Source organism: Onychostruthus taczanowskii, unplaced genomic scaffold, assembly GCF_017590055.1.
Source record: "Onychostruthus taczanowskii isolate IOZ18803 unplaced genomic scaffold, ASM1759005v1 scaffold58, whole genome shotgun sequence".
In the NCBI taxonomy this organism is placed as follows: Eukaryota; Metazoa; Chordata; class Aves; order Passeriformes; family Passeridae; genus Onychostruthus; species Onychostruthus taczanowskii.
In genome coordinates this window covers 8,830,626-8,854,959 of record NW_024503457.1, presented here as the reverse complement: position 1 = coordinate 8,854,959, position 24,334 = coordinate 8,830,626, and the positions used below count along the sequence as shown (strand labels likewise).

Genomic DNA, 24,334 nt, shown 5'->3' with positions numbered 1-24,334 from the left:
TTACAACACTGGTCAATTCACCATCTCTGAAAATAGCTCTATTCTTAGAAACCCTCTGAGATACTCATCTACTACAGAAACTCTCCCTCAACACATCAACTGAACTCCCAGTTCCACACCTTGTACTATTTCGAATAGTAAAAGATTATCAGAATTTACAGGAGAGTCACAAATGACAACTTTACTTCAAAAGAGAATTAAAACTTCTGCAGCTTGTTCTGGATTTCACATTTTTATTGCAAGTACATGACAGGTACCCATTTTGGCCAGAACTTGCAGCTTTATGCTTGCCTTCTTTCTAACATTTAAATACACATCCAGGTCAATCTGTTGGAATACTCAGGAGTAGATACCTTCCACGAAAACACCGCATGAAAGGATGCAGCAGGTACCATCTTCTTATTTTAGTCTCTGTTTTGTGTAGAGTGCTGATGAGCTCCAAATTTCCATGGCAAGATCTCTTGACGAAGACTTCAGTATCCCTTCCTTCCTCTGAATCTTGCCCTGGTATCCAACTGAAAATTGAAGACAATACATTAAGAGCAGGTATTTTCCCAAAGAGATATGGCAGAGTGTTTGTGCTACCTTGGCACTTTGCAACATCAGGACCAAGGCCAGAATAAAGCAGAACAAAACTAGTTATGTAGCCAACAAGCCACAGGGGATTCCGATGAAAGAGGCATTATATGATCTTAAACCTCACACAAAACTAAAATTATGTTGTAAGTGTCCTCTGCATTCTGAAATGAACAACATAAATGATAAAACAGCATAGTAGGATGGCAAGGAACCCATGAAAAACAAGGCAGAGTAAATCCACTTAGATCAGTTTGCAAATATAATAGATAAAGTGAAGGAGTAAAATTCAGATCTGGCTGAAGTAGGAGTCACTACAAATGTCTGTGAGGAGAGGGACAAGTTAAACAACACAAAGTTCTGGAAAAAATAGAAATAAACCAGTAAAAACAGAAACAATATTCATCTTGTAAAATCTGCAAGTTTATTTTGGCAATTACAGAAAAAGCATTGAATGAAAGGCTAAAGAAGATGGCAAAGCTAAAATGAAAGCCACAGTGCAGTACTTACAGAAGCTAAACTGCAAGTTCTTTCCAAAAGCAGCAGAAAAACATGCTTTGGTCTTGGGAGAATTCTGCTGAACTCAGATAGCCAGTCTTGAAGATGGCAGTGACAGATTGCAACTCAGCCATATTCTGATATTAGACTGAGGAGGTTTCTGTTACCAACATTAACTAACAGTCTTCCAGAATTCAGGACTGCAGCAAAATTTGTAAAGAGCTAGACTCATGATGACACAGCTTGTCCAGTAATCAAGCAGCTTTCACTTTAAACCTTGGCCCTACTTCAACACCTAAAGTGTACTAAAGTTACTCCTCTGATAAGACTTTTTGTTTCCTTGAAAAGAAAACAGCATCAAGACAAAACCCCTGATGATTTTTTGCTTACTGCAAATCATATCTGTATTTAGTGTCTAGCTTGGTTTTGGACAGTCTTTAAGTTACCCTTTTATAACAAATAACAAGTTTGACTGATTTGATTATTGAAATTTAAAGAATTAACAGGACAAGAAAAACTTCACTCATCAGCCTTAAAATTTGGGAGAGTTAAATAAAATCATTTAAGAGCCAGGCCTCTTCTGCATAACTGGAGGCATTTAGCTAGAAACTTAGTTTCATCAGGCTCCCTTAACAATCCACAGACAAAAACACACAGACACATCACCTGGAGACACATATGTTACTACTGTAGTCTCAAACTTCCAATATGCAACACCTTCCCATAGACAGAAATAATAATTTGTCCCTATATGGATTAATACAGTTCATATAAAAGAGGTACACAAAGCTGCTACAACAAATACAAAATGGAAGAAAAAATTAAAGTACCATTTCAGCTGTACACTCGTCATCAGATAAAAATAAAAATGAGCCTTGCACTTCTCATGTTTGGAAAGTTTTAATACCATCTTTACCACATCTTAAATATGTTTTAAATATTATGGAAACACAAGCAAAAAAATTCTGGAATTCTGGACAAGAAATTCCTTTCAAAATATGGAAAACTTTTATCTAATCATGTTTTTTAAAATGACTTGTCATTTCCATATTGGATAGTTCATTATATTAAAAAACAAACTTACTTATCATGAATTCCAGTACTCCAAGAAAACTAATGACTCAACATGAATTCAATATCCTGCTTTAGCAGTGAAAGTCTTACTTCACTTCATTTAAATGTTCTCTATATAAATGTTTTTCAAAGATCTTACAGGCAAAACACAGCTTGCTGATATTTTACCTTACAATTACCTGATTTACTAATACTTTTTAACCCAAAACTTTACTAAAAACAATAGTGAAAATACCTACATCACTATCTGTGACATTCTAAGCCTAACCCAATTTAAACATGTTTTTCCAGTTTTTCCAACTCTACAGCTTCTTCTTCATGAGAATTTAATACAACATCCACAGTTTAATCAGGATTCAAAGGCAAGTACTGTTCTGCAGAATGACATCCACCTTACCGAAACAATGTGTTTTTTTTAAAGAGAGGGGGAAAAGGACAAGAAACATCCAGGCCAGTAGCAGAAGACACACCACACTTACCATTGATCTTTTGCATGCAAAGAATGTCACTTGCAAACTCCTACAGTGTCCTTCCCTCAAGCATTGTTTAGGGCTTTTGTTTTCCTAGCAGATGAAAAAAGAAAGATTAAAAACTTGATTTCTACACCTCATCAAAGAGACATCAAAACACCTGACAGAATCATAGAACAGAATCACCGCACATTCTGAGTTGGAAAGCACCCACAAGGATCATCCAGTTCAACTCTTAAGGGAAGGCCAATGCAGGGATCGGACCCACGACCCACGTTATCAGCACCACGCTCCGGCCAACTGAGTAATTTGGGTTGGAAGGGCCCTTTGAGGATCATTTACTTCCAACTTCAGAGAAGTTCACTGCGGATTTCGCTTCGGTACGGTGACGTGCGCTCTCCTCTGAAGCTGTAATTCCCTAAACTGCTGCGAACAACAGGTAAGAAGCCCTAAAAGGGCGACCTGCGGGCCTCTGGCCCGGAAGGGCAGCGGCGCTCACCTGCAGGACGCAGGGGCTCTCCAGCAGGCACTGCCGCAGATCCTCCCTCACGCCGCTGCAGGCGCGCCCGTCCTCCTCCTTATCCTCGTAGTACTTGGGCATGGTGGCGAGCCCGGCGCTACGCTCCGCTGCCGCCCGCCCCGCGGCCACCGCCGACCGCCACCGCCATGCCGGGCGCCGCGGCCGCTTCCGGCGGGAGCAGGAAGGGACGGGGCGGCTCGGGAAGGATCCCGAGCGCCTGCGCCACGGACGGTGCCGGAAGGCTGCGGGAGGCGGCCGTGGTGGCGGTGCCGGGCGGGGCGGGGGTCGCGCCGCGGGCCGGGGCAGCAGGTGAGACCCTCGGCGCGGAGCGGGGCTCGGCTCGGGGAGAGCGGCGCTGCCCGGCCCGGAGCTGAGCGCGGGCCCCGCTGAGGGGGGGCGGGTGTTCGTCAGCAGCGGCGGCCGGGCCGCTCCTAAGTCGTGGGATCGTACACTGTTAAGGGCTGGAAGACATCGTAAAGATGTGGTTCCAACCCCCCTCCCCCGCCGTAGGGAGAGATGCCTCCCACTAGATCAGGTTGTTCTAAGCGCCATCCAACCTGGCCTTGAACACTGCCAGGGTTGGGGCGTGCACAGCCTCCCTGGGCAGCCTGTGCCAGTGCCTCATCCCCTCCACAGTAAAGAATTTCTTCCTTGTATCTAACCTAGATTTCCCTTTTCAGTTTGTGCCCGTTACTCCTTGTCCTATCCCTGCAGTTCCTGATGAAGTGTCCCAGCTTCCCTCTTTTCCTCCTTCAGATATTGGGAGGTGCTAGGAGGTCTCCACACAGCCTTCTCTTCTTCAGGCTGAACTGCCCCAACTTTCTCGGCCTGTCTTCATAAGGGAGGCTCTCCAGCCCTCTTACCAACTCCATGGCTTCCTCTGGATTTGCTCCAACCAATGTCATTGTTTATGCTTGTGCCCATTTTAGTCACTTCAGCATTGCAGCTGTGGTCTGCATCACGTTATTTTATTTATACTCAGTATTTGTGTGCAAAATCAAGCGCATCTTTTGAAATTCTTTCTTTAGCAAGATGCTGCCGACCACGCTGGTTAATTCTGGGAGCCAGGGCAATGGTGTGCTGAGCCGCAGAGATGCTGCGAGGCACACGGCCGGAGCAAAACGCTACAAGTACCTCCGGAGGCTCTTCCACTTCCGACAGATGGACTTCGAGTTTGCCCTTTGGCAGATGCTTTACCTGTTCACTTCACCACAGAGGGTTTACAGGAACTTTCACTACAGAAAACAGACAAAGGACCAATGGGCAAGAGATGATCCTGCTTTCCTAGTGCTACTCAGTATCTGGCTTTGCGGTGAGTGCGGGAGAACGGACAGCATAAGGAAGAGGGAGGGAAAGTTTAGGGATGAACGTTTATTTTCCTTCAGATAAGATACACACACACAAAAGGACCAATCTGTATGGATGATCTTTTAATCAAAGTAGAACAGAAGAAAAAGGCCTAGCCTTTTGGAAGTTAAGGTGAGAAGTAGAAATCAGAGTAGGCTTGAGTAGTACTCTGTAGTCTTGAATTGAACTCTCCATTGCAACTCATTTTCTGTTGCATTTTGAACTGCATACACTGTCTGTAACTTTACAGACAGTAAGAAAACCCTATGCCACATGGCAGTGTTTTTCTTTAAAAACACTGAATATTTGGTTTACTTGAATATTATGAATAAAACATTGTTTTTACCATAAAGGCCCTGGTGAGATTGTGTATATTGCAGAATTAAGCTATAACAAAGTGGCTAATATAAATGACTGAACTGCAAATTCAGTATTGTCTCAGTTGCCTTCTATTAAATAATGTATAGTGTTCATAATAGAAAAACTCTTTAATGAGATAGAATTACACATGTTGTTTGGGTTAACAAGGAGCTTTTATAAAACAAAGAATGTTCTATTGTAGCATTGTCTGATTTTTTTAAAAAATAGTTTGGGATGGAGCATTACAATTAGAACCAAGTACAGATGAGTGTTCATATTTTGAATAAATTGCATTATATCTAGTTTTTGGTGGAAAAACCCCCCTGAGCTGTTGGACTGAAAATCTTGGGGGGATAATAAAAAGGAAAAAAAGGAGGTTTCATAATAGAATATTTAAAAAAACCCCATCACTTTAAGATCTCATGCTTTTGTTTCCACAGCTGACTTTAATGATCTTTCTCTGCTTTCAGTGTCTACTGTAGGATTTGGATTTGTGTTGGACATGGGTTTTTTTGAAACAATAAAACTGCTACTTTGGGTTGTATTCATAGACTGCGTAGGCGTGGGGCTCCTGATTGCAACTCTGATGTGGTAAGTAGTGATTTCTGAAGCCAAGTTCAGTATTGCTGTTCAGACACAGAGAGTTCTCTGCTGTTTGTAAGACACTTGGTTCTTTGTTTGGGGTAAACTTACACTCAAGTATTGACTATAGGTTTTATGCTGTTGTAATTGTTTCAAAATGATACCTTAAAAAAGAATACATATCTTTCTTTACTATTTCCTGCAAGGTTAAATGGTCAGAAGGTCTGTATTATGATGAACATTCCAGCTTTTTTTCTTTCTTCTTGAGCTGGTTAATATTCAGCGGTAATGCCAAATAAAAATAGAAAAAGGTGATTAAAAAAAGGAAAAGCTGTTCAATCAAAATAATGAATGAAGAAGTCAAGTAGTTTAAGCCTGAGGATGAATCTCTTTAAGCAGGACCATATACACTTGGGCCGTGCTTCTTGCTGAAGCTTTTAGCTAGTGTCACTACAGTCCCATCTGTTCTGTCTTGTGCTTGGCACCTTTTTGCTTTGTTGGTAGGCACTGCCAGTTTTATCCTCTCCTGTCCAGAGAGCTGCAGAAGTAGGAGGCAGGAGCAGGTCATTTTACAATCCAGGCCTCATCAGCACCATAGATGTGTCCTCCAGCAGTGAGGGAAACATGAAATGACAGGAAGCCACTGTTTCTGTGCTGCAGCAAGGGGAGGGCATCAAAGAAAGAATTTTTATTTTACAAAGAACTTAAGAAAGTAAGGGCATTTAAGAATTCTTAGGGATGGAGCTAGCATCTTAAAGTGATGATGATTAGAAAAGGCACAGTGGCCTCAGGAACTCCTGCTTGTAATTGCAAAATTGAGAATGAGGCACATAAAAGAAACGTAGTTGATAGACGAAAGGTCCACCTGACCTATGCTCCTGTCTGGAACAGCAACTCATAAATTGCTTGGGAAAGAGCTTATAGTGATGCTTCCTATCCCCATTGTCCAGCAGTCCAGCAGGAGACTGCTTCAGGATGAGCTTATAGTGATGCTTCCATGCTTCCTATCCCCATTGTCCAGCAGGAGACTGCTTCAGGATACAGTCTCCTAAGCCAGGAAGACTTCAGCATCTGCTGGTTTTGCTCTGTATTTTAGTCAGCTTCCTGCAGGCCTCAATACCAGTCACCTGGCTCGAGTTTGGTTCAAGTCCCTTCTTCCAGTGCAAGCTCACCTTTTTCCCAAAAGCTTTCCCCATTCCTAATCAGTCTAAACTCCTTCTTGCCTCACCTCTCCTTACCTTGCAGCCAGGCTCTGCCTCTTTGCACCCCCACCTTTGGCACAAAGAGTAGGTCAGAGGAAGCTTCCATGAAAAATCTGGTCTCTTATTTCTGAGCATGTATTGACTTCTTGTTCCTCCTCTATATGGGGTAAATATTTTGATGTCAGCAGAACTTAAGCTGAAGGAAAGAGCCTTGAGGCTCATTCAGTAGCCTGTAATACCAGGCAGTGCACATTGCAACTGCACATCTTTTCAGTAATAACAGGCACACATTATGAGCACTCTCCTGCCCTCCTGTCCTTGCAGTACATCAGTTCTGTAGAGATCAAATAAACCATCTCTGTGTGAGGTGTGCTGATCCTGTAAGAGCACTTCACTGAAGTCATCTCCCTGTGCTACAGAGAAGTGGCAGCTTCTGTAGCTTGCCACAAATTGTAGCACTGATCTCTTCTTTATAAAGGGGTTTTGTTTCTGTATTACCTGCAGGGTATTTCAGCTGCCTGTAGCATGCAAGGGATGTGATGAGAGTTTTAACAATAGTCTGGTCTGCATGATTATTGCACGTTTTTATTCCCAGATAGCAGAAACTTTGTGGTGGAGAGTTGGGATCACACATGACTTACTACATCAAACCTATGTTTTGTCAGTCAGCTTTATAGATTCATATTAACAACAGTCTCAAATATCTTTTCATATAGGTTCATTTCAAATAAGTACTTGGTGAAGCAGCAGAACAGAGATTATGATGTGGAGTGGGGATATGCCTTTGATGTACATCTGAATGCTTTCTACCCTCTTCTAGTCATCCTGCATTTTATCCAGCTGTTCTTCATCAACTGTAAGTAGAATACTTTGAGCTCTCTGCTTCAAAATGGTGCACTGTCAAAACAGCTGAGAGCAGTTACCTCTTGCAGATGTCATCATATCTGATTCTGTCATTGGGTATTTTGTTGGGAATACGTTATGGCTGATTGCAATCGGCTATTACATCTACGTGACATTCCTAGGATACAGTGGTGAGTAACATCAACGTCTTTTCTATTTGTTTGACTAAAAAGAAGAACATGTTTTCAGGCTATTACTTTGATCTTAGCATATTATTTGTAAAGCAGAGGCTTAGCTGCATTTTGAAGTAACTCTTTCTTTGTGGTAAATGAAGTATGATAGAAATGTAGCAATCCATGTTTTCAGCTGGAGGGACATCTTAACCAAAGAATTTATATTCTCCACCTCACCAAATTCCCTTGTATTAGTTCTGTAGCACTGTAACTTAGTTTTCTTGTTCCTCTGTAAATCCACTTGAAGATGTTTGCAGTAGATAAAAATTCTGTAATGAGTTTTAGACCACAGTTTTAGGTAAAACAGTTCCCCAAGGCATTTTGAGATAACTGTAGGGCTAGTAGGGCAGAGATGTCTGAGGAGGAGAGCAGAGCAGAACTATTTTTTATTGCTGCCTTGCCCCAAGGCAACTTTACGTGAAGGACCTTTTTTAAAGAGCACTACTTTATACTTGCTTCAATATTGCTTCTGTTTCAGCATTGCCCTTTTTGAAGAACACAGCTATTCTTTTGTATCCATTTGCACTTCTCATCATGCTCTATTTGATCTCATTAGCATGTGGATGGAACTTCACCAAGATGCTTTGTTCCTTTTATAAATACAGAGTGAAATAAAACCAGGAATTCATGTATCTAATGTTTATTTTGTTTCTACCTTAGCCATTTTGACAGTAAAGAAAAAATTAGCAACATTTTGTAAATGGTTGTAAATTTCTCTTTATTGTAGATAATTGTGTAAAAAAGTTTGAAGTGTCCTTTTTTTATTAAAATATTTACAACAGTAAACATGTTAGCAATTTTTTTCAAATACTTTTGCAGTACATTCCTAAAAACAAGTTACTTGGACATTTCTGTAGCTTAAATTTAACTGCAACAAGTCTATGTAGCGTAACTCTTACTGCAGATACTATGCACATACCGGCATAAGCTCTACATTATGAGGGGTTTAAGTGACACCAAAAAGCAGTTTTATTGAAGAGTAATATTGGAATACCTTGCCTTGGGACTGTGTGAAAGTACAGATCAATAGTGTTGCGATGGTAAAGCAACAGCTGTCTCTACATACACATCTGTCCTCTCCTTGTATGAGAGATTGTGAAAGCAGATTTACTTCAGTGACGACTTCAAATATACATGGACAACTCTGGCACACAGAAGAAACAGTGATGAAAGGCACAATTAACATGACCCATATCAGGTTTCCAAAGATAGCAGCAAATTTTAAACCAAATCTCTAGCAGTCCAGTGGGTATTACTACATCCACCATTCTGAGTGGCAGGTCAATCAATGAACATGGAACGAAAGTACAAGGTGGTTTGGCTACAGGGGTGGGCTCATGGCAATGCCTGCAGCTGTGAAGTCCACAAGGCAGAAGTAGAAACTGACCATCACAAACAATACCTTATGGAAAGTGAAGATGACAGCTTTCCAATGCAGTTTTCAGCATGAAACATGAGCACCGGGATTCAGGTTCCAAAACAACACAAGAGTAAACCGGTTACAGTAAGACAATTTCAATACTAGAATTTGATCTCTAAGGAAAAACTATAATTTATCTTAAAATACCAAATATGCTGGCAGTGCATCTTACAGTACTGTGTGTTTCAGCCACTGTTAAGGCTTGAAGAGATTAATGTTTCCCTCTCAGCAGATGCTGAGCAACGTTCTCCTTTAAGCAAGGAAAGCAGTGAACCGCTGATCCATGGAAGGGGAAGGTTTCCAGTCAGGATCTGCTCCCTTCCTGGCTAACAGCACAAGCTCCTGTCCTGCAGGCAGCTGCAGCCTAACTGTACACATTTTCCCTAACAGCAATCCTAGCATCACTGATCATCCACTTCAGTTCAACAGTAAAAATACTTCATACTTCGTGCCCTATCTAAGGAAAAACTATAATTTATCTTAAAATACCAAATATGCTGGCAGTGCATCTTACAGTACTGTGTGTTTCAGCCACTGTTAAGGCTTGAAGAGATTAATGTTTCCCTCTCAGCAGATGCTGAGCAACGTTCTCCTTTAAGCAAGGAAAGCAGTGAACCGCTGATCCATGGAAGGGGAAGGTTTCCAGTCAGGATCTGCTCCCTTCCTGGCTAACAGCACAAGCTCCTGTCCTGCAGGCAGCTGCAGCCTAACTGTACACATTTTCCCTAACAGCAATCCTAGCATCACTGATCATCCACTTCAGTTCAACAGTACTTCATACTTCGTGCCCTGTGGTGCGATGCCTTTGAAGGACTCGGGGCCTGTGTACCTTCCCTTTAGAGATATCAACATTTTCCCCCTTGAAACAAGGCTTCATCATTCTCAAAATTAAGCTACTTCAACTTCCAGCAGTTCACTGTTTACAGCAGAATTTAGCCAAACCCTTTAGAGACCACTAAGGTCAGAAAGGTGACACTCAAGGACTAATTCACCAGGTCTCCATGGGCTGTGTGTTGTACATCAGCAATCAATGCTAGCCGAAAACACCAGTTGTTTAATAGCTTTTCAGCCTTATGCTGGTGATTGTAAAGATGATTTAAAAACACAAGGACTTTTTTTCCCCCCTCTTTCTAGCTAGAGTTACTTGGTCTAGCTTTTTCAGAAAACTCCTTCCTAGTAAGAACAAACGTAGAACCTTGGGTTCATATAGTTTAGCGGAGCAAGGCTTGAGAGGATTTTATTTTTCTTTTCCTCTATGAAACTAAAATAATATTTTCCATGTTGGAGGTGAACTGTAAACTACTATGATACTTCATCTGGAGCAAGTACTTCCAACAAAATACAGAGATTACTGAAATTATAATATATCTGGGGAAAAAAAAAAAAAAGGAAACTGGTACACAGTTTCCGAATTTTTCCAAAGACTAATCACACTTCAGCTCATTCAAGGAACTGTGTTTCACACAGGCAAAGTATAAATTGCTTTGCTCTAAACTGACTCAAGGTATTTAAAAACTGCTTCAAAACAGCTAGACAAGCAGTGATACGACAGAAGACTCCAGTCTTTTCTTGGTCCATGAATCACATCTATTTGAATTTTTCTAAGCCATCTTTAAGTACAAAAAAAAAAAATATCCATAGGAATTTTTTCCATCAATGAAAACACACGGTTGAGATGCCTGCAAAAGCTCAAAGCCTTATACAGTGCTTTAGAAACACTCTAATTATCACATCCTGTTCACATTATTTACAAAGTGTTCAGTAGGATGACCCACTGAATGAGCAAAGCAAGGTTATACTGGCAGTCTTGTGTTTTCTTGGTCCCGAGCAATCCTGATCAGCTCAAAAAAAGCAAATGTTCACATCAGCCAGTCTGTCTGGCATCCAGTATAAGAAGTTCATTTGCCCAGGTAATGAAGATTTCTGGCTATGCCTTTGGTTTCACAGTTTACTTTTCTGAAGCTTTAACAGCATCAGAAGGAGCTAACAGGAGTATAGGACAGTGCAGGTTTTTTTCAAACACTTTCCATTATTGGATAACTCTTAAGATTCAGCGGCCTCAAGGGGATTTTTAAGGTGACAACAAAAGTAACTTGAAATTGAATGCATGCAGGGAAAACTCCCTCCAAACAGGTCATAGGTTTAAGATGCTGTTTAAGATTTCTTATGGTAATATTGTCCCTTACAATGGAGACGTGCAGGAGACTGGCTCACTGGTGCAGATCCACTCACAAACAGTACCCAAGCTAAAGGCTGATGAGCCAAACAGACCAGGAGTTCTTACTTCACCATACTACCAGGAAGGAGTCTTGCACCACTTTAACCTGATTTGGAATTTAAAGGTACACAGCCAAAAATAGCTGTCTGCAGTACACCAGCTCTGAATTTACCTGTATCTATGAAATATCATTTGTATTCATTGACACATTTATCTAGAGAGCCTATAAGCTCAGGAACATTGAAAGTATTGAAGCAGCCCAGAGTATTTTCAACTCCTGCTACTACAATGTAATAAAAATGCATCAATCTTTAGAAAACAACCCACTTTTTACCACACACTAGTTTAATTTGTTGTCTTGGATAAATTTCTTCTCAACATCTTTGAAAACTAAATATACTACTAACCAGTCTTGCAATCAATGTGGTATGGGGTTCTGTGTATTTAAATATATTAGCAGTGATTCATCTTAACCACTGTGAAATATCAGGAACAGTAATGCTTTTAGAATAAGCACACAGGTTTCTTACATAAATAGTACCAGTAAACTTCCAGACTCACGGAGAAATGGAAAAGGTCACTGTCAGCAAAACTAATTATATTAAGAAACTGCAATATCTAATGTATTTCTGCAGTCTGGATTGTAATAAATAACCCTAGTTTAAATAACTTGCATCATTCATTCACAGACACAGCTAAGAAGAAAACCTAAATATTTTCTCAGACCTTTGCTAGCTGATGTGTGATTAAAAAAAAACCATTTCATGTTGGTAATTTGATGGCAGGGCATTGTACAGGAAATAAACGGGGCTGTAGCACCACAATAGGCTAGAGTCACACAGGATTCAGAGCCTAGTCACCCACATTCCCAAATCCAAGAATAAACTCCATTTATGTGACCAGTGCTTAGCTTATGCCCACAGCATCTATGGGCAACACAAGCTTTCCAAGTAACATTTTATTTGCACCACCTGATGCAATCAGGAAAAGTAAACAAGGTCTGCTTGGTATCCAATTTTTTTTGAACTTACACCAGCCAGTCTAAACAGAAGGTCTTGTTCTGCATACAAATCTTGTCTTCCCTGTGTCCCCAGACAACATAGCTAAACCAAAATGAGAACATGTAGAAGTAGTTAAGTTCTTCAACTTGAATATTGCTGAATTGTCAAAGCTATGGCACAGTTCTCCAACAAGGCAGAAGAGAAGACAGGTTGACACTATAATCCAGTGGTGCTTGCAGTGCTAGCAAGGCAGCTTTAGGCTCCTGCTACTTACAAGCCTATCATGAAAGGGAGCCCAAATCTATCAGCTGAACTTTAATAGGGAAGTACAAATTCAAGACCCCTGCTCTAGATCAGGGAACCTGCAACAGGTTTTGTGCATCTGTGCCCTGATCACAAAGACAATAAAGGTCTTTTCCAACTTAAGTGATTCTATGATTCTGTGTTGGGGGTAGCAGAGTGTGGTTTTTTCCACAGGGAAAGCTAGCCAGCTTTTGAGATGTCAGTTCCAGGAGGCTGGTTCACAGCACAACTGACAATACCCAAGCCAGGGTGGATGCCTCCCTCCAATGTCAATCAGGCACTTCATTCCTAATAAAAGGGAGGAATTCCTGCCTCTCTTTTTCCTAGCCATTTCTGACTAACTGAAATCTTCTCATGCCTGAGTCCTTACACGTAAGCACCTAAGCAGAAGGACTCTTAAGAAAAGCAGCAGCATAAGAACTGCAACAGTTCCACTCTGATTGTAATCCAGACCACGTTCTGTTCCTGACCGAATTTCTGATTCATTTAAGATCACTGTTGTTTCCCTTGAAACAAAAAGGCAGGCTACTAACTTGAGGCCAAATTCAGTTCCCACTATAGTTAGTGCAAGTTACCATACTGATCCATAAAGGAGTCAAACTAAGACCTTACTCTTAAACAAAGGAAGAAAATAAACTGTAACTACTCACTAATGTGTCCAAAATAAATGCTGCCATAACAGAACTTTTTAAAAGGAGACCTCTGTAAATCAAATGTATCTACTGCTCATTCTTTTGATAAAAGGTAGCCTCTTGTCACTCCAAAGCAAAGCTGGAGAATGATTTTCTTCAGTACAGAAAATGAATTTGTTTACAAATATTTTTAGAAAGAACTGGTTTGGAGTAAAAAAAAATTCTTCTAAAATGCAATGGATTAAATCTAAAATTACTGCAGATTTAGTACATAATATGAAAAAAAGACATTTCAACATGCTTTTCATGTGGCTACAAACTGTACATAGTGGAATTTCATAGCCCCAAAGAATAATGCTCTTCAGAACTCTGTTTATGCCTCTGAACATCATTCAGATTCTGTGTATAAAACTACATAATTTAGAAACTTAATCTTGTTTTCTTTTTAACATGGCAGTATATTTGAAATATGGTATTAATTTATGTTTGCATCTCCAAAGAAAAATGTAGAAAGATAACTTAAACTAGAGAATTCATAAAAAAACTATATCAATTTAAAATTTTACCGCATAAAAATATGTACTTTTCAAATTATTTTAATAAATTAAATATCCCTAGCATTTTTAATATATATCCCTGACAGTCTATAAAAGAGGGTTCTTGTTATAGAAAATAAATGGAACTCCGAAAGTACCCCCTTCATAAAACTTATTTAACAATAATTATATTTTTCTTTCTTCAAGGAATGTAACAATATGTACAACTCTATATTACTATACTATCAAAATAGTACAGGTTAAGCGTAGCAGGGTTCTGCAACCATAAGATGGTAAAGTCACATTACAGTGGAGGACAACTTGGGCCTCAGTCGAACGTTATCAGTGTGGAGCATCAGTTTCTGGATGGATCAGATAAGAAGGGGTAAATACAATCTTCTCATCTACAGTAGATTTCACAAGAGGTAGAGTTCAAGTGAAAAAGAATGACATTTGGAATAAGGTGCATGCTCAGTATTTTCAATTTGTGACTTGCTAAGGATGTCAGATTTTATAGGAAGAATTTTCAAGAATTCTTTCTTTTTCCTCTAAAGCAGATTTCCATGATCAGTTTGTAATCTTTTTAATATGAATCTGAAATAGAGAATCAGAAGAAATAAGTCATGGTTTAGTGTATTACATTTCTCAGTAATAAGAGGTAACTATTTCTAGTTTTAGCCAGAAGTCTGAGCTTCAAAACAGGATGAAGAAATCTCCCGTTCTCCAGTTATGTTTTTCAATGTTCTACCACTTCTTACCTCATTGAGAATTGCCCAAACGGCTGAATTTTGTATCACGGAAAGCCGGAATGATGAAATAGGATTTAGGCTGGGGTCAACTGTTCCTTCAGCTACACCGTTTTCAAACTTCCCTGCAAAAGTATATCATTAAGTCCTGTTCAACAAACTGCAGCACAAAATCCAGAAAATGTATCTGTAGAATCACAGTTCAAAGTATCATTGTGACAGAACCACAGTGAAACCAGTATCATTCCCAAAATAAAAGGCAGTGAGTGATTTTGACATCAGATCCAGTTTTGCAGCAGCAAACAATATGGGGCACATCATCAGTGCACACCAATCTGAACAGGATTACACAAAGAGTAAAACCTTTGAAACTGTCTAAAGGCATTAACACCTAAACTCTGTGAAGATTTTGGTACAGGTACTCTTTTAATATCACAGAACTAATATGATGCCTTTGGCTTATGTGTTTTCAAATAGGATTAAGGACAAGGGATATCATTCATGCATAACATATTCCTATTTAAAGCATCTTCAATTATATTAGGATGAGTAAGAATTCAATTTAAAAGTCCAGTTAGACTTTATAGTTAAGCCATATAGACAACAACTGTAATTTATTATGACAAAAAAAGTTATAGCAGGATTGCCCAAACTCTGTTCAGCAACTAATTAAAATCCATGGGTAAAATTTCTCTTCCTTGACAACATGTATCCAAGCACCTTCCCCAACAGCCATTTGGCTGTTGAAATGCCAATCTCATCCTGTGATGAGACAGCTGATTGTCTGTAGGGTGGGTTCAAATCCAGGGCAAGCACACAACTCAAAAAAGCACTTGTGCAGTCACAGGACAGAGGAGGTGATCTTACAAAACCTGGAAAGGCCTCTATTATAATCCAGGTGATCAATCCTGGCGGAAAAGTTGGACGTAGCTACACTACAACTAAGAGTCACGAGAGATCTCTGTTCAATACATCAGTCTCTGAAAAGAATTAGTGGATACAACATTAAGTAAAGCCTATGGGATCATATACCCAAAAATAAATGATAAAAACTCAGGTTTATGTTTGTTTTCGTTTTAATAAACATGTCTTTAAGAGTTGCAATAGTAAGAATACACATTTTTTTCTGTGTTACATACCTATCCTGAAGTAACCATCCTCTAAGCGTTTGTCTTTGGTTTCTTTGCTTAATACCAGTTCTTCACTCTAGAACAACAAAGCACAAATGAGATAATTTATTTTGACATATGACTTTGCCAGAGAAAACAAATGTGTGTGCACTCTTCTTATATATTCAGCATCCATTTTTTCCAAATAATTAAGAACAAGCCTGGAATATAATTATTTATAGCCTTATACAAGCAAACATTAAAAAAAAAAAAAAGAAAGAAAAAGAAAAAAAGAAAGAGCAGCAGTGTTCCAGAACTGAACAATAATTGGCTTCAAAGAAGAAAAATCAAGTACTCTAAGTGGCCCATAAAGCTCGCATGGTAATTGCCACGTGAACAGAATACTTAGCACGTACTACACACAGCAGGAGACAAGCAAAGGCAGGACCTGCCTTCTTTTTCTATGGCTTAACAAGAGCTTTCTCTCTTAGAGAAATGAAAACTTACAGCTTACTTTTTGATCTAAGACTTTGGGTGAGATGGAAAGCCATCAGACCAGCAAGGGAAGCACCACAATTATCACTGCCTCACTATATGGGGATCAATGGGAATCAGTAAGTTTTATTTAATAAGCACCAAAAAAATTGGAGAAGAGATCTTGAAAAACAGCTTGAAAAGTACAACCATGACCCAATACTGAAAGACCCACTCTATGAATTTCCCAGGAATTAAGTAAAAATGCTTGGCAAAATGGAGATTAAATTGATCAGCTTTTTTTTTTCCTTTCCATTCCTATTTTGAACTAAGGCTGCTGAAAAAGTGGTGGGAATGTCTTTGGTTGTTTACCTCAGGGACAGGTGTTTTGTTTTTCTTTGTTGTTGTTGTTGGGGTGTTTGGGGCAGGTTCTTGTTATAGGTTGTCTTGAGGGGTTTTTTAGTATGCTGCTTGAATCCGGGACAAATCCAGTCTGGGGGTACTCTGCTTTCTAAGGGTTTTTTGGTTTTTCTGAATTCTACTTAAGGAAGATGAGGGTTAAAATACTTGAATGAGTTTCTAGCTCTGCTGAAGTCCAGGTGGAGAAACAGGGCCCTGAGGAGCTGCTGTCCTCAGCTGACCTTATTTTACTGACAATATTTTATTCTGACACCAGTGGCTTAGAAACAGGCCAGATGCAGAATTTCTTGTCTACCTTTTCCACAAATTGCATCAATAGCAATAGAACCTCTGTAGCATTACTTCCTTAAAGGATGCTCCAGTGAGGGACATTTCACAACCAAGTAAAACCAAAAAAAGAGATGCCTGCTGCATATTTTTGCTCGTTATCTTGTGCATTTTGGTATCTTGCCCTTAGATGAAGTGAGGCCTGCTGCTGTTTTTTGTGGTTGAATGTATTTCCACAGGTCTTGAGAAAGAAACCCCTCAGATCTTATGATGTAATATCCCACATGTCATGTTTTATAATTAGAACCAAACTAACAATTTTCTTTTTAATGATGGGAATAGTAAGAATTTCCTATTTTTGCCTGCTCTAAGGAAGGTAGACTGAGAAAATGGAGATATGAACTCCTTCACAATTACTTACTTCAAAAAAATAGATAAAAAGAAAGTTTAAAAAATATTCAACATAAGGCAATTTCAGCCTAGATTTCAAGATTCCTACACCAGGTATATGAGGGAAGGTAGAGATGCTTTGCCATTTTAATACTAAATAAAATAAATTTGTCTGAAGCAACATCTTAATCCTCTCGGTCTTTGTGATATAAATAGTTAGCTGCAATATCTAGTAGAAGAGAACCCATAACATGTGACTTAAACAAGAATATACTTTAGATAGTGTGGTATTCTCCTGTGGTAAAACAGGCTCCTTTATGGGGAAAAAACATCAGAAATTGGGAGAAAGAAATTGGGGAAAATTCTGTTTTAAAAATCTATATATTTTGGTATCTAGTGGGTTTGGATGTGTGTCAGTCCCTGAACTAAGACTTTTTTACTGAGAAAAATAGCAGATTGACTTAGATTTCCCATTTCCGAAAATACACAGGAGAGGTAAGACTGTTTATTTTTTTGTTTTAAATAGTAGCAATGAACTGGAAGAAAATGACCTTTTTCACCTCGAAATTACCAACAGCACTTGTAGCAGACTGCACCCTGAATGAACATTTGAATAGTTACAATAGTCTTTTGTAAACATACCCAGTTAAAAGAAGGAGAAGTATAAGAACATCAGAACATCAAGTTCATACAGTTAAAAGAAGCATTTATATCTCCTCACTGTTAAAAAAGTTAATAAAGAGACTTTGCTTTTATCCTGTAATGGAGAAGACACAAAACAAAACATTCGTACCTGAAAAGGCAAAACTTCTACAGTTGTGTTTAGAAGTATGTCTCCTGGATGCTCTGGATTGCCACTGTGGAACAAGTACCTATAAATAAAAAGGAAAACAAAAGACAGTCTACACACATCCATCAGAATCAGCTGTGTTACTGTCTTACATGTTAATTGTCACATACAGATGTTACAAGGATAAACATCATTTTTATATTGAGCCTACATCAGCTGGGGATAAGATGCTTTCACATATCACTGTGATCAGAAGGGGTCAAGGTTTCCAGTTCTAAAGAGCAGCTGGGCAGTGTTTTACACAGGAAGGGAGCTTGCATCATGTGCTGTTGCCAGACTGCATTACACAAAGCTGTAGTCATTACTGCCTGGCACACACTGGTGTCACCTCCAGAAGCAGGAGCCCTGCCTTCTTCAGCCTCTCCTCAGCACACATCACCCTCTCCCTGTGCCCACAGGATGAACTCTGCAGATCCCTTCTGAAACACTTCTGGGAACTTAGCCAAGTCAATATTTTGCCAGGTGAGTATTCCCCAAGTCCATGGTTCATTGCAAAATGTCATTGATATTGTGCCAGGAATACCCAACCCACATCCACACCTTTCATGTTACCTGAATTCAAACTTCTATTCCAAAGACAGATTTATTTAAGAAAAAAAAAAAATCCCTCAAAAAACCCAAACCATAAAAGCCTGGTTTTGACACACATAAAAAAACCCTGTACCTTTTTAAAGCTGTACAAAGTCCCCGCTACATTCACACAATTGTGCAATTAACTTTTTTTTTTTAATTGGACAAATATATTTGAAACATTATCTAAGCCATCCCTATCAGTATCAATCAGTGAAGTGTTCAAATTCAAGCTGCCTACTCTGAACATCTTTTGCAGTACTCCACTTGTGTAGATTATGTTACAAAAGAGACAGTTAATTCCTCTTTCTTTATATATGACAGGAACTTCATGTTATTCTGAATATGTATTATGTAAACCAGTAATAATATTTTTTTACCACTAGGTGGAATCAATGCTTGAAAATTGTTCACTACTTGCCATTTTCTCTAGTGGACGGGAGTTAATTCAGATTACTGTCATAAACTAATTAGATCCTACACCTACTCAGATACCACTTTTAGGAAGACTATTTTACTTTTATTAGGTTTAAATTAATATGTAAAAATCTATCAACACATTTCAAATCTTTCTTTAATTGGAATTTAGATGGTACTTAGTGTTAATTTCTCTTCATCATTAAATATGTCACCAGCCAGAGACAAAATTAGTTCAGAAATTATTACTTGATTAAAATTAAAAACATTATCTCAATTTGCAATTTATTAAGATGCAGTTAGAAATGTAAATTCCAGCTTGTCTTTATCCACTATATCTGAAGCCAGGTTGAATACCTGCCATTAATCCATACTTCATAGCTACAAGACAAGTACAAGAAAACAGCTCTCTGAGCCCAGCTCAGAAATGTCTGTGACCTCAAACTTGGGATACAAGAAAGCCACACTGATTTCTATTCCATTGGTTTCAGCAGAACTGCACAGTTGTACTGGGAAACAGAACTGGATTAAATAAGACTCACTATTGTGTCTCAAGAAAAATAATTTCCACACTGTACTTTAATGTTAGGTTAGTAAATTCCAAAGTATACAAGCTACTTGAAACATCCACAATTCTTCCAAAACAAATCTTTTGACTTTCTAGACATTAATGACATCCAAAAAACCCCAACAAGTAATAGTAATTTTTTTCTAGGAAGATGCTTTCATTGGACATCTCAACAGTAAGCAAAACAAAACTCTCAGGAAAGCTGACCAGAAAACTAAAAGTACATTCTGCTGTCTTTTGACCTAATAGATCTAACCAGTCATTCCTTAGTCAGCCAGGTGTCCTAAGCAGTACTGGCCATTTTTTTCTCTTGAAAACACTGCAAATTCAAAGGAGACTTTATTTCAAATGGAACTGGCCATCTAAGGTAATGGCATCAAAGGCTCCACCCAAACCACAGACATGCTGCTTTCCCTTAGCACTTAGTTCTGAGAAGACATACCTAAAAATCCACAAAGAAACTCCCTGTGATCTGGGATGACTGTGCTCTCAATGAACAGTGATTAGCTTTGGAGTTTTGGATGGGTTTTTTTAGGGGAAGCAGTAGCAGTGAGGGCTTTGTTTGTTTGTGAGAGGTTGTCATTTATTTATTTGGGTTTGTTTGCTTGTTTTAAAAACAAGCCTGCAAGCACACAGCCACAGCCAACCATTTCTCCTACTGTGCCATCAGCTTTGAGACTGAGCTGCAGCTTCCCCTCCTCAGCAGTTGTCACTCCATTAGGGCAATGCACTCTGGCACCATGCCAGAACAATTTACAGCAGTAATTAATCCAACCTGATTTCCATGTAATCAAACCTGCTATTTTAGTATATTTTCTATAACTATCTGTTAATCCATATGCACACACAAATGTAACACATGCTCATGTCACATTTTAAATTATGTTTAGAAAGGAAGGGATATTTTTATATCTGAGCCTTGCTTCAACACTTGACAGATAACACCTACTTAGACATTAAAAGTTACACAGATTGAAAACAGAAGCCTAAATACACATACACAGTCAATCCATATCTGTAATATTCTGTTTAAAACTAAAATTTACCAATTAGAAAAATTTATTTGAAATAAAATTTAATTTATGAACAAACAGACGTTATACAGCTCTTAAAATAATTGTCATTAGCTATTCTTTTGTAAAACTTGCTATTCTGACAGGGGAGATTTTCCAATGGAGATTCTTTGGAAATAGCTTGAGAGAGTAAAACTAATTTCAAAACAAAGGTCAGTTAAACCTCCCTTTCAAAAACCCTTGAAATGGCTTTTAAGGAACCTATCTTTACCTCCACAAACCCTTTGGGTTTGCACTCTTTATATGCCAAGACCTTTTTTACAAACTTGCTGTTACGCTAGATATTTAACTGAATGAGAGATTATTATGGGTTTCTCCCTCCCACGTGGAGAGAAGACTCTTATGTCCCCTAACTAATGAACTGATTTATTGATTTGATATTTTTTAAGTAAAACAGACATTTCTAAAAACCACAGAGACATTTGCAGGACATTTAAGGTCCTCATTAAATCACTAAAGTAGAGTAATCCAGCTGATACCCATAGGATTACGAGGTTGTTTCCTTTTATTTAATTCCTACACCAGTAGTAAGATGTCTGGCCCAGTCCTTTTTTCTTTCAAGAAAAACACTGGTTTATAACTGGACTGAATGACCTCAAATGTCTTTTCCAACCTAAATTATTCTACAGCTCTATAGTTTTCAGATTATGATAGGTATATCTCAATACAGATAGTCAAGGACCTGGGAATAGCTTTGCTTTCAATTGCTAAATTATTTTGACACCTCTCCTGGGATTTACAGGCCATGTAAACAGTAAAAATATATGCCTTTTCTCCCTATTTACTTAACATTTTTTTTAGGGTAGAATCACTAAGATTTCCTTGTCTACCTGCTGCTTAAACCTAACACCTTCTGAAGCATTCCTTCAAATAAAAATTCTGAAAGCAATGGATCTGTAATTATAGTAATCCCAACCAAACACAAATTCACCTAAAATTAAAAAAACCAAACACTACTAAAGAGTCACAGGTCAAAGATAATAACCAGCTACTCTAGATATTCAAACACCGAGGAAAAACCTCCTCTCTACCAGAAATAATTAAATCTATGAACTCACATGCATTCTGCTCCTGACCTCAATGCAGTATGAGAATAAGAGAAGGCTAGGTGTTATATTTCATGTAGCATTAAAAAATACACAGAATTTCAAGAGCACTGAAGGTTCAAAAAACAAACAAAAACAGATAAAAACAACACAAATCACCAAACTAAATGGAGCAAAGTCAAAGCTGCAAAGAAAACTTCTGTTTTCATACTCAGTGACTTCATTATTTACCCAGTTTGAGGGGTTGAGTTGTTGCCATGGAGCTAGATACGTATCTAAAATCAAGACAAATAGAGGGGAAACCCCCCCAGCCAATAAGCTGAAACAAATATTCATACACATCCTAAAACACAAAGGGATGGGAAGGTAGAAGTGTGATTATCATTTGTACACTGACAAAATATACCATTAGTCTGCCAATGCAGTCAACTATTTAGGGTACTTTAAAAGCCCACACTCAGGTTCAGAACCCCTCCAATAGTGAGCACCCAGAAAGATTCTCACCTTTTGTAACATCCCTCATAAGATGGATAAATCAATATTACTAATCTGAACTGCTGACTATATTATTATTTTAATAGCTAAACTTTTTCAACAGCTGTGCTTTCAAAAAAAAAAAAAAGAACAACCTATGCACACCACTACCCATCCCCTATCTTGCTTATAAAGGGATGAATCCCTCTTTTGTCTCTCACATCCAAGCATACTTATGCCCAAAAAACTATTATTCTCTCTATTACCCCATTTGATTTCTTTTAGGTGTTAAAAAATCTTCTATATTTTATTTAAATAAATTGCCAATTATGTAATTTTTATAAAAGGAAACAGTATACAAAAATACTTTAAACAGCACAATTCATATCCACTGTCAATATATCTGGGTTTTGTTTTGAAGGAAACAAGTTACTTGACCTGATACTAAATCAGATTCTAAGAATATAAGAATGCATGCCTTTGTGCTCTGTAAACATCAGGAATCAAATCCTTTCCTTCACATATCCTCCTGTGTCTCTTTTTTAGCAATCTGATGTATTTTATATCCCATTTTCAGAAAAGGAAAATAGGTAGGAAGGCAGAGAGGAAATGTTTCCTTCCACTTTTGAACAAATTATCCATAGCAACATGCAGCCTTAGAGTTTTTAATTCTGCACAACATGAATTTCTGTAAAAGCAATATTCAGTCAGCAATTTTTTGGCTTTCTACAGATGCCATCATCCACTGCAAGAATGATTATTCACCAATTCTATCCAGCATTTTTGATCACTGGATGCAAATGTGGTAAAAGAAAACTAATCTACCTCCTTTGTGTCACTTTCTCAGAATCCTAATTAGGAAGTGTTATTCTACTGTCACTGGAAACCAGTATTAACCATGCACTATTTCCTCATGCAAAACACAAACAGAAGATGAATCATTTCTTTTCCTTCTCTCAAGCTCAATTTATTCTCCTATTCTTCGTGCCTCTTACTAAGTAATTTGAAAAAACTGCTTATACTTTCAAAAAAAGTGTAATTCCTCCAGTCTATATATATGCATCTGCCAAGTACTCACAATAGGTAAGCATGTAGTGGAAGCTTTTGTTTTATATATATTATATATATATATAAGATCTTGTTCTTATAATTCCAAATTCAGTAGAAACTCCCCACAAACCAACAAAGAAGAAATGCCCTGGCCTCCCCAAACAACACAAAACAAAAAATACCCCCACCCTATTACCTTCTATGCAAAATGCATGGTAAGATTTCACTTCCTCTGACAAAATGAGCCCATCTAAGTGTCTTTATATAAATTGGGTTGCATGGGTGAGAGCTGCAAGGGTTGAATTCCCCATTTTCACAGAAATGTCAACCCAGTGCATCAAAAGGGCTGAACTTTCTCATGTTTGTCAATGGACCACAAAGTAGCTTGACTGAAGAGGTGATGGAAGGATTTTGGGGAGTGGTCTGAGTCTGTTTTATCTATCACATGCCTAAGAAATTAATTTTCTCACACCACTTCAAAATTCAATCTGAATCATTGAAAACTGTACCATTTCCTAACCCTCTTCACTTGTGCAGCATGTGTAGAAAGTATTTAGCTGTGTAAGAAAATCTCACTCTCTGGTCTACTCTTCTACTATTCCCCAGATAAGACTGTGACATCCACTTTCTAAAGCTGCACTGTCTCTCTGGAGTGGGCTGATATCAACTGTAAGAAAAATGTCTGGCACTAAATTAATCTTAAATTTTTCATTTTGGAGGTGGTTTGAGGTTTTTTCTATTTCGTGGCTAGAGTTTTTTTGTTTGCATTTTTTGCTGGGGGTGATTGATTGTTCTTTTACAAGGTTCCTTCTGCTGAATTTTTAGTCCAGTGAGATGTAGAACGGCTTTGTTGGGGTTTTGAATTTTGTGTGTGTGTGTATATGTGGGTGTGTGCACATAAACATTTTTTAGCCCTCCAGCTTGGCTGGGGAGGCACAGATAACTCCCTTCAGTTTTCCTATACACAGGCATTTGCCACCATTTGAGATTGCACTTGGGTATGTGACCTCATCAAAGGCTGGAAAGATGCAATTATGACATCTCAGAGACTCCAGTCCTTCTGGA

General features: G+C 38.5%; 3 protein-coding genes across 8 annotated transcripts in view; 1 reads left to right on the top strand and 2 right to left on the bottom strand.

The window, feature by feature from the left end:
* Window positions 1–219: 219 nt before the first annotated feature.
* LOC121343212 (cytochrome c oxidase assembly factor 5) lies at window positions 220–3,250 on the bottom strand. The gene is made up of 3 exons (XM_041418190.1): window positions 3,118–3,250; window positions 2,628–2,711; window positions 220–515 (listed from the first exon to the last, which is right to left on the bottom strand). The coding sequence occupies exons 1-3, from the start codon at window positions 3,217–3,219 to the stop codon at window positions 474–476; spliced, it is 228 nt and encodes a 75-aa protein (XP_041274124.1). The 5' UTR covers window positions 3,220–3,250; the 3' UTR covers window positions 220–473.
* On the top strand, window positions 3,218–23,286 carry UNC50 (unc-50 inner nuclear membrane RNA binding protein). Of its 3 annotated transcripts, XR_005953667.1 has the most exons (7): window positions 3,218–3,447; window positions 4,167–4,450; window positions 5,316–5,436; window positions 7,346–7,485; window positions 7,562–7,663; window positions 18,470–18,533; window positions 22,952–23,286. XR_005953667.1 is itself a non-coding variant. In XM_041418189.1 (6 exons), exons 1-6 carry the CDS (start codon window positions 3,218–3,220, stop codon window positions 14,520–14,522), a joined length of 912 nt encoding a protein of 303 aa, XP_041274123.1. In that variant the 3' UTR covers window positions 14,523–14,553. The 3 variants fall into 3 exon arrangements, 2 of the variants coding, with proteins under 2 accessions (XP_041274123.1, XP_041274122.1); XM_041418189.1 differs by lacking the exons at window positions 18,470–18,533; window positions 22,952–23,286 and adding an exon at window positions 14,488–14,553; XM_041418188.1 differs by lacking the exons at window positions 18,470–18,533; window positions 22,952–23,286 and adding an exon at window positions 8,184–8,491.
* Window positions 13,474–24,334, bottom strand: part of MGAT4A (alpha-1,3-mannosyl-glycoprotein 4-beta-N-acetylglucosaminyltransferase A) — a 73,343-nt gene continuing 62,482 nt past the window's right edge. For all 4 annotated transcript variants that reach the window (XM_041418185.1, XM_041418187.1, XM_041418184.1 and 1 more), the window contains 4 exons: window positions 18,015–18,093; window positions 15,701–15,767; window positions 14,574–14,686; window positions 13,474–14,409 (listed from right to left, as the gene is read on the bottom strand). In XM_041418185.1, coding sequence (XP_041274119.1) covers window positions 14,383–14,409; window positions 14,574–14,686; window positions 15,701–15,767; window positions 18,015–18,093 — 286 coding nt within the window. In that variant the 3' untranslated portion in view covers window positions 13,474–14,382. The remainder of the gene's footprint in view (window positions 14,410–14,573; window positions 14,687–15,700; window positions 15,768–18,014; window positions 18,094–24,334) is intronic.

Bases quoted from the DNA above. Each gene is read 5' to 3' on its own strand.
- LOC121343212 (XM_041418190.1), bottom strand. From the start codon at position 3,219: ATGCCCAAGTACTACGAGGATAAGGAGGAGGACGGGCGCGCCTGCAGC. The intron at 2,712-3,117 runs GTGAGCGCCGCT...TTCATCTGCTAG, and splicing joins AGAGCCCCTGCGTCCTGCAG to GAAAACAAAAGCCCTAAACA. The intron at 516-2,627 runs GTAAGTGTGGTG...TTCAATTTTCAG, and splicing joins TTGCATGCAAAAGATCAATG to TTGGATACCAGGGCAAGATT.
- UNC50 (XM_041418188.1), top strand. From the start codon at position 3,218: ATGGTGGCGAGCCCGGCGCTACGCTCCGCTGCCGCCCGCCCCGCGGCC. The intron at 3,448-4,166 runs GTGAGACCCTCG...TTCTTTCTTTAG, and splicing joins GCCGCGGGCCGGGGCAGCAG to CAAGATGCTGCCGACCACGC. The intron at 7,664-8,183 runs GTGAGTAACATC...CTTCTGTTTCAG, and splicing joins GACATTCCTAGGATACAGTG to CATTGCCCTTTTTGAAGAAC.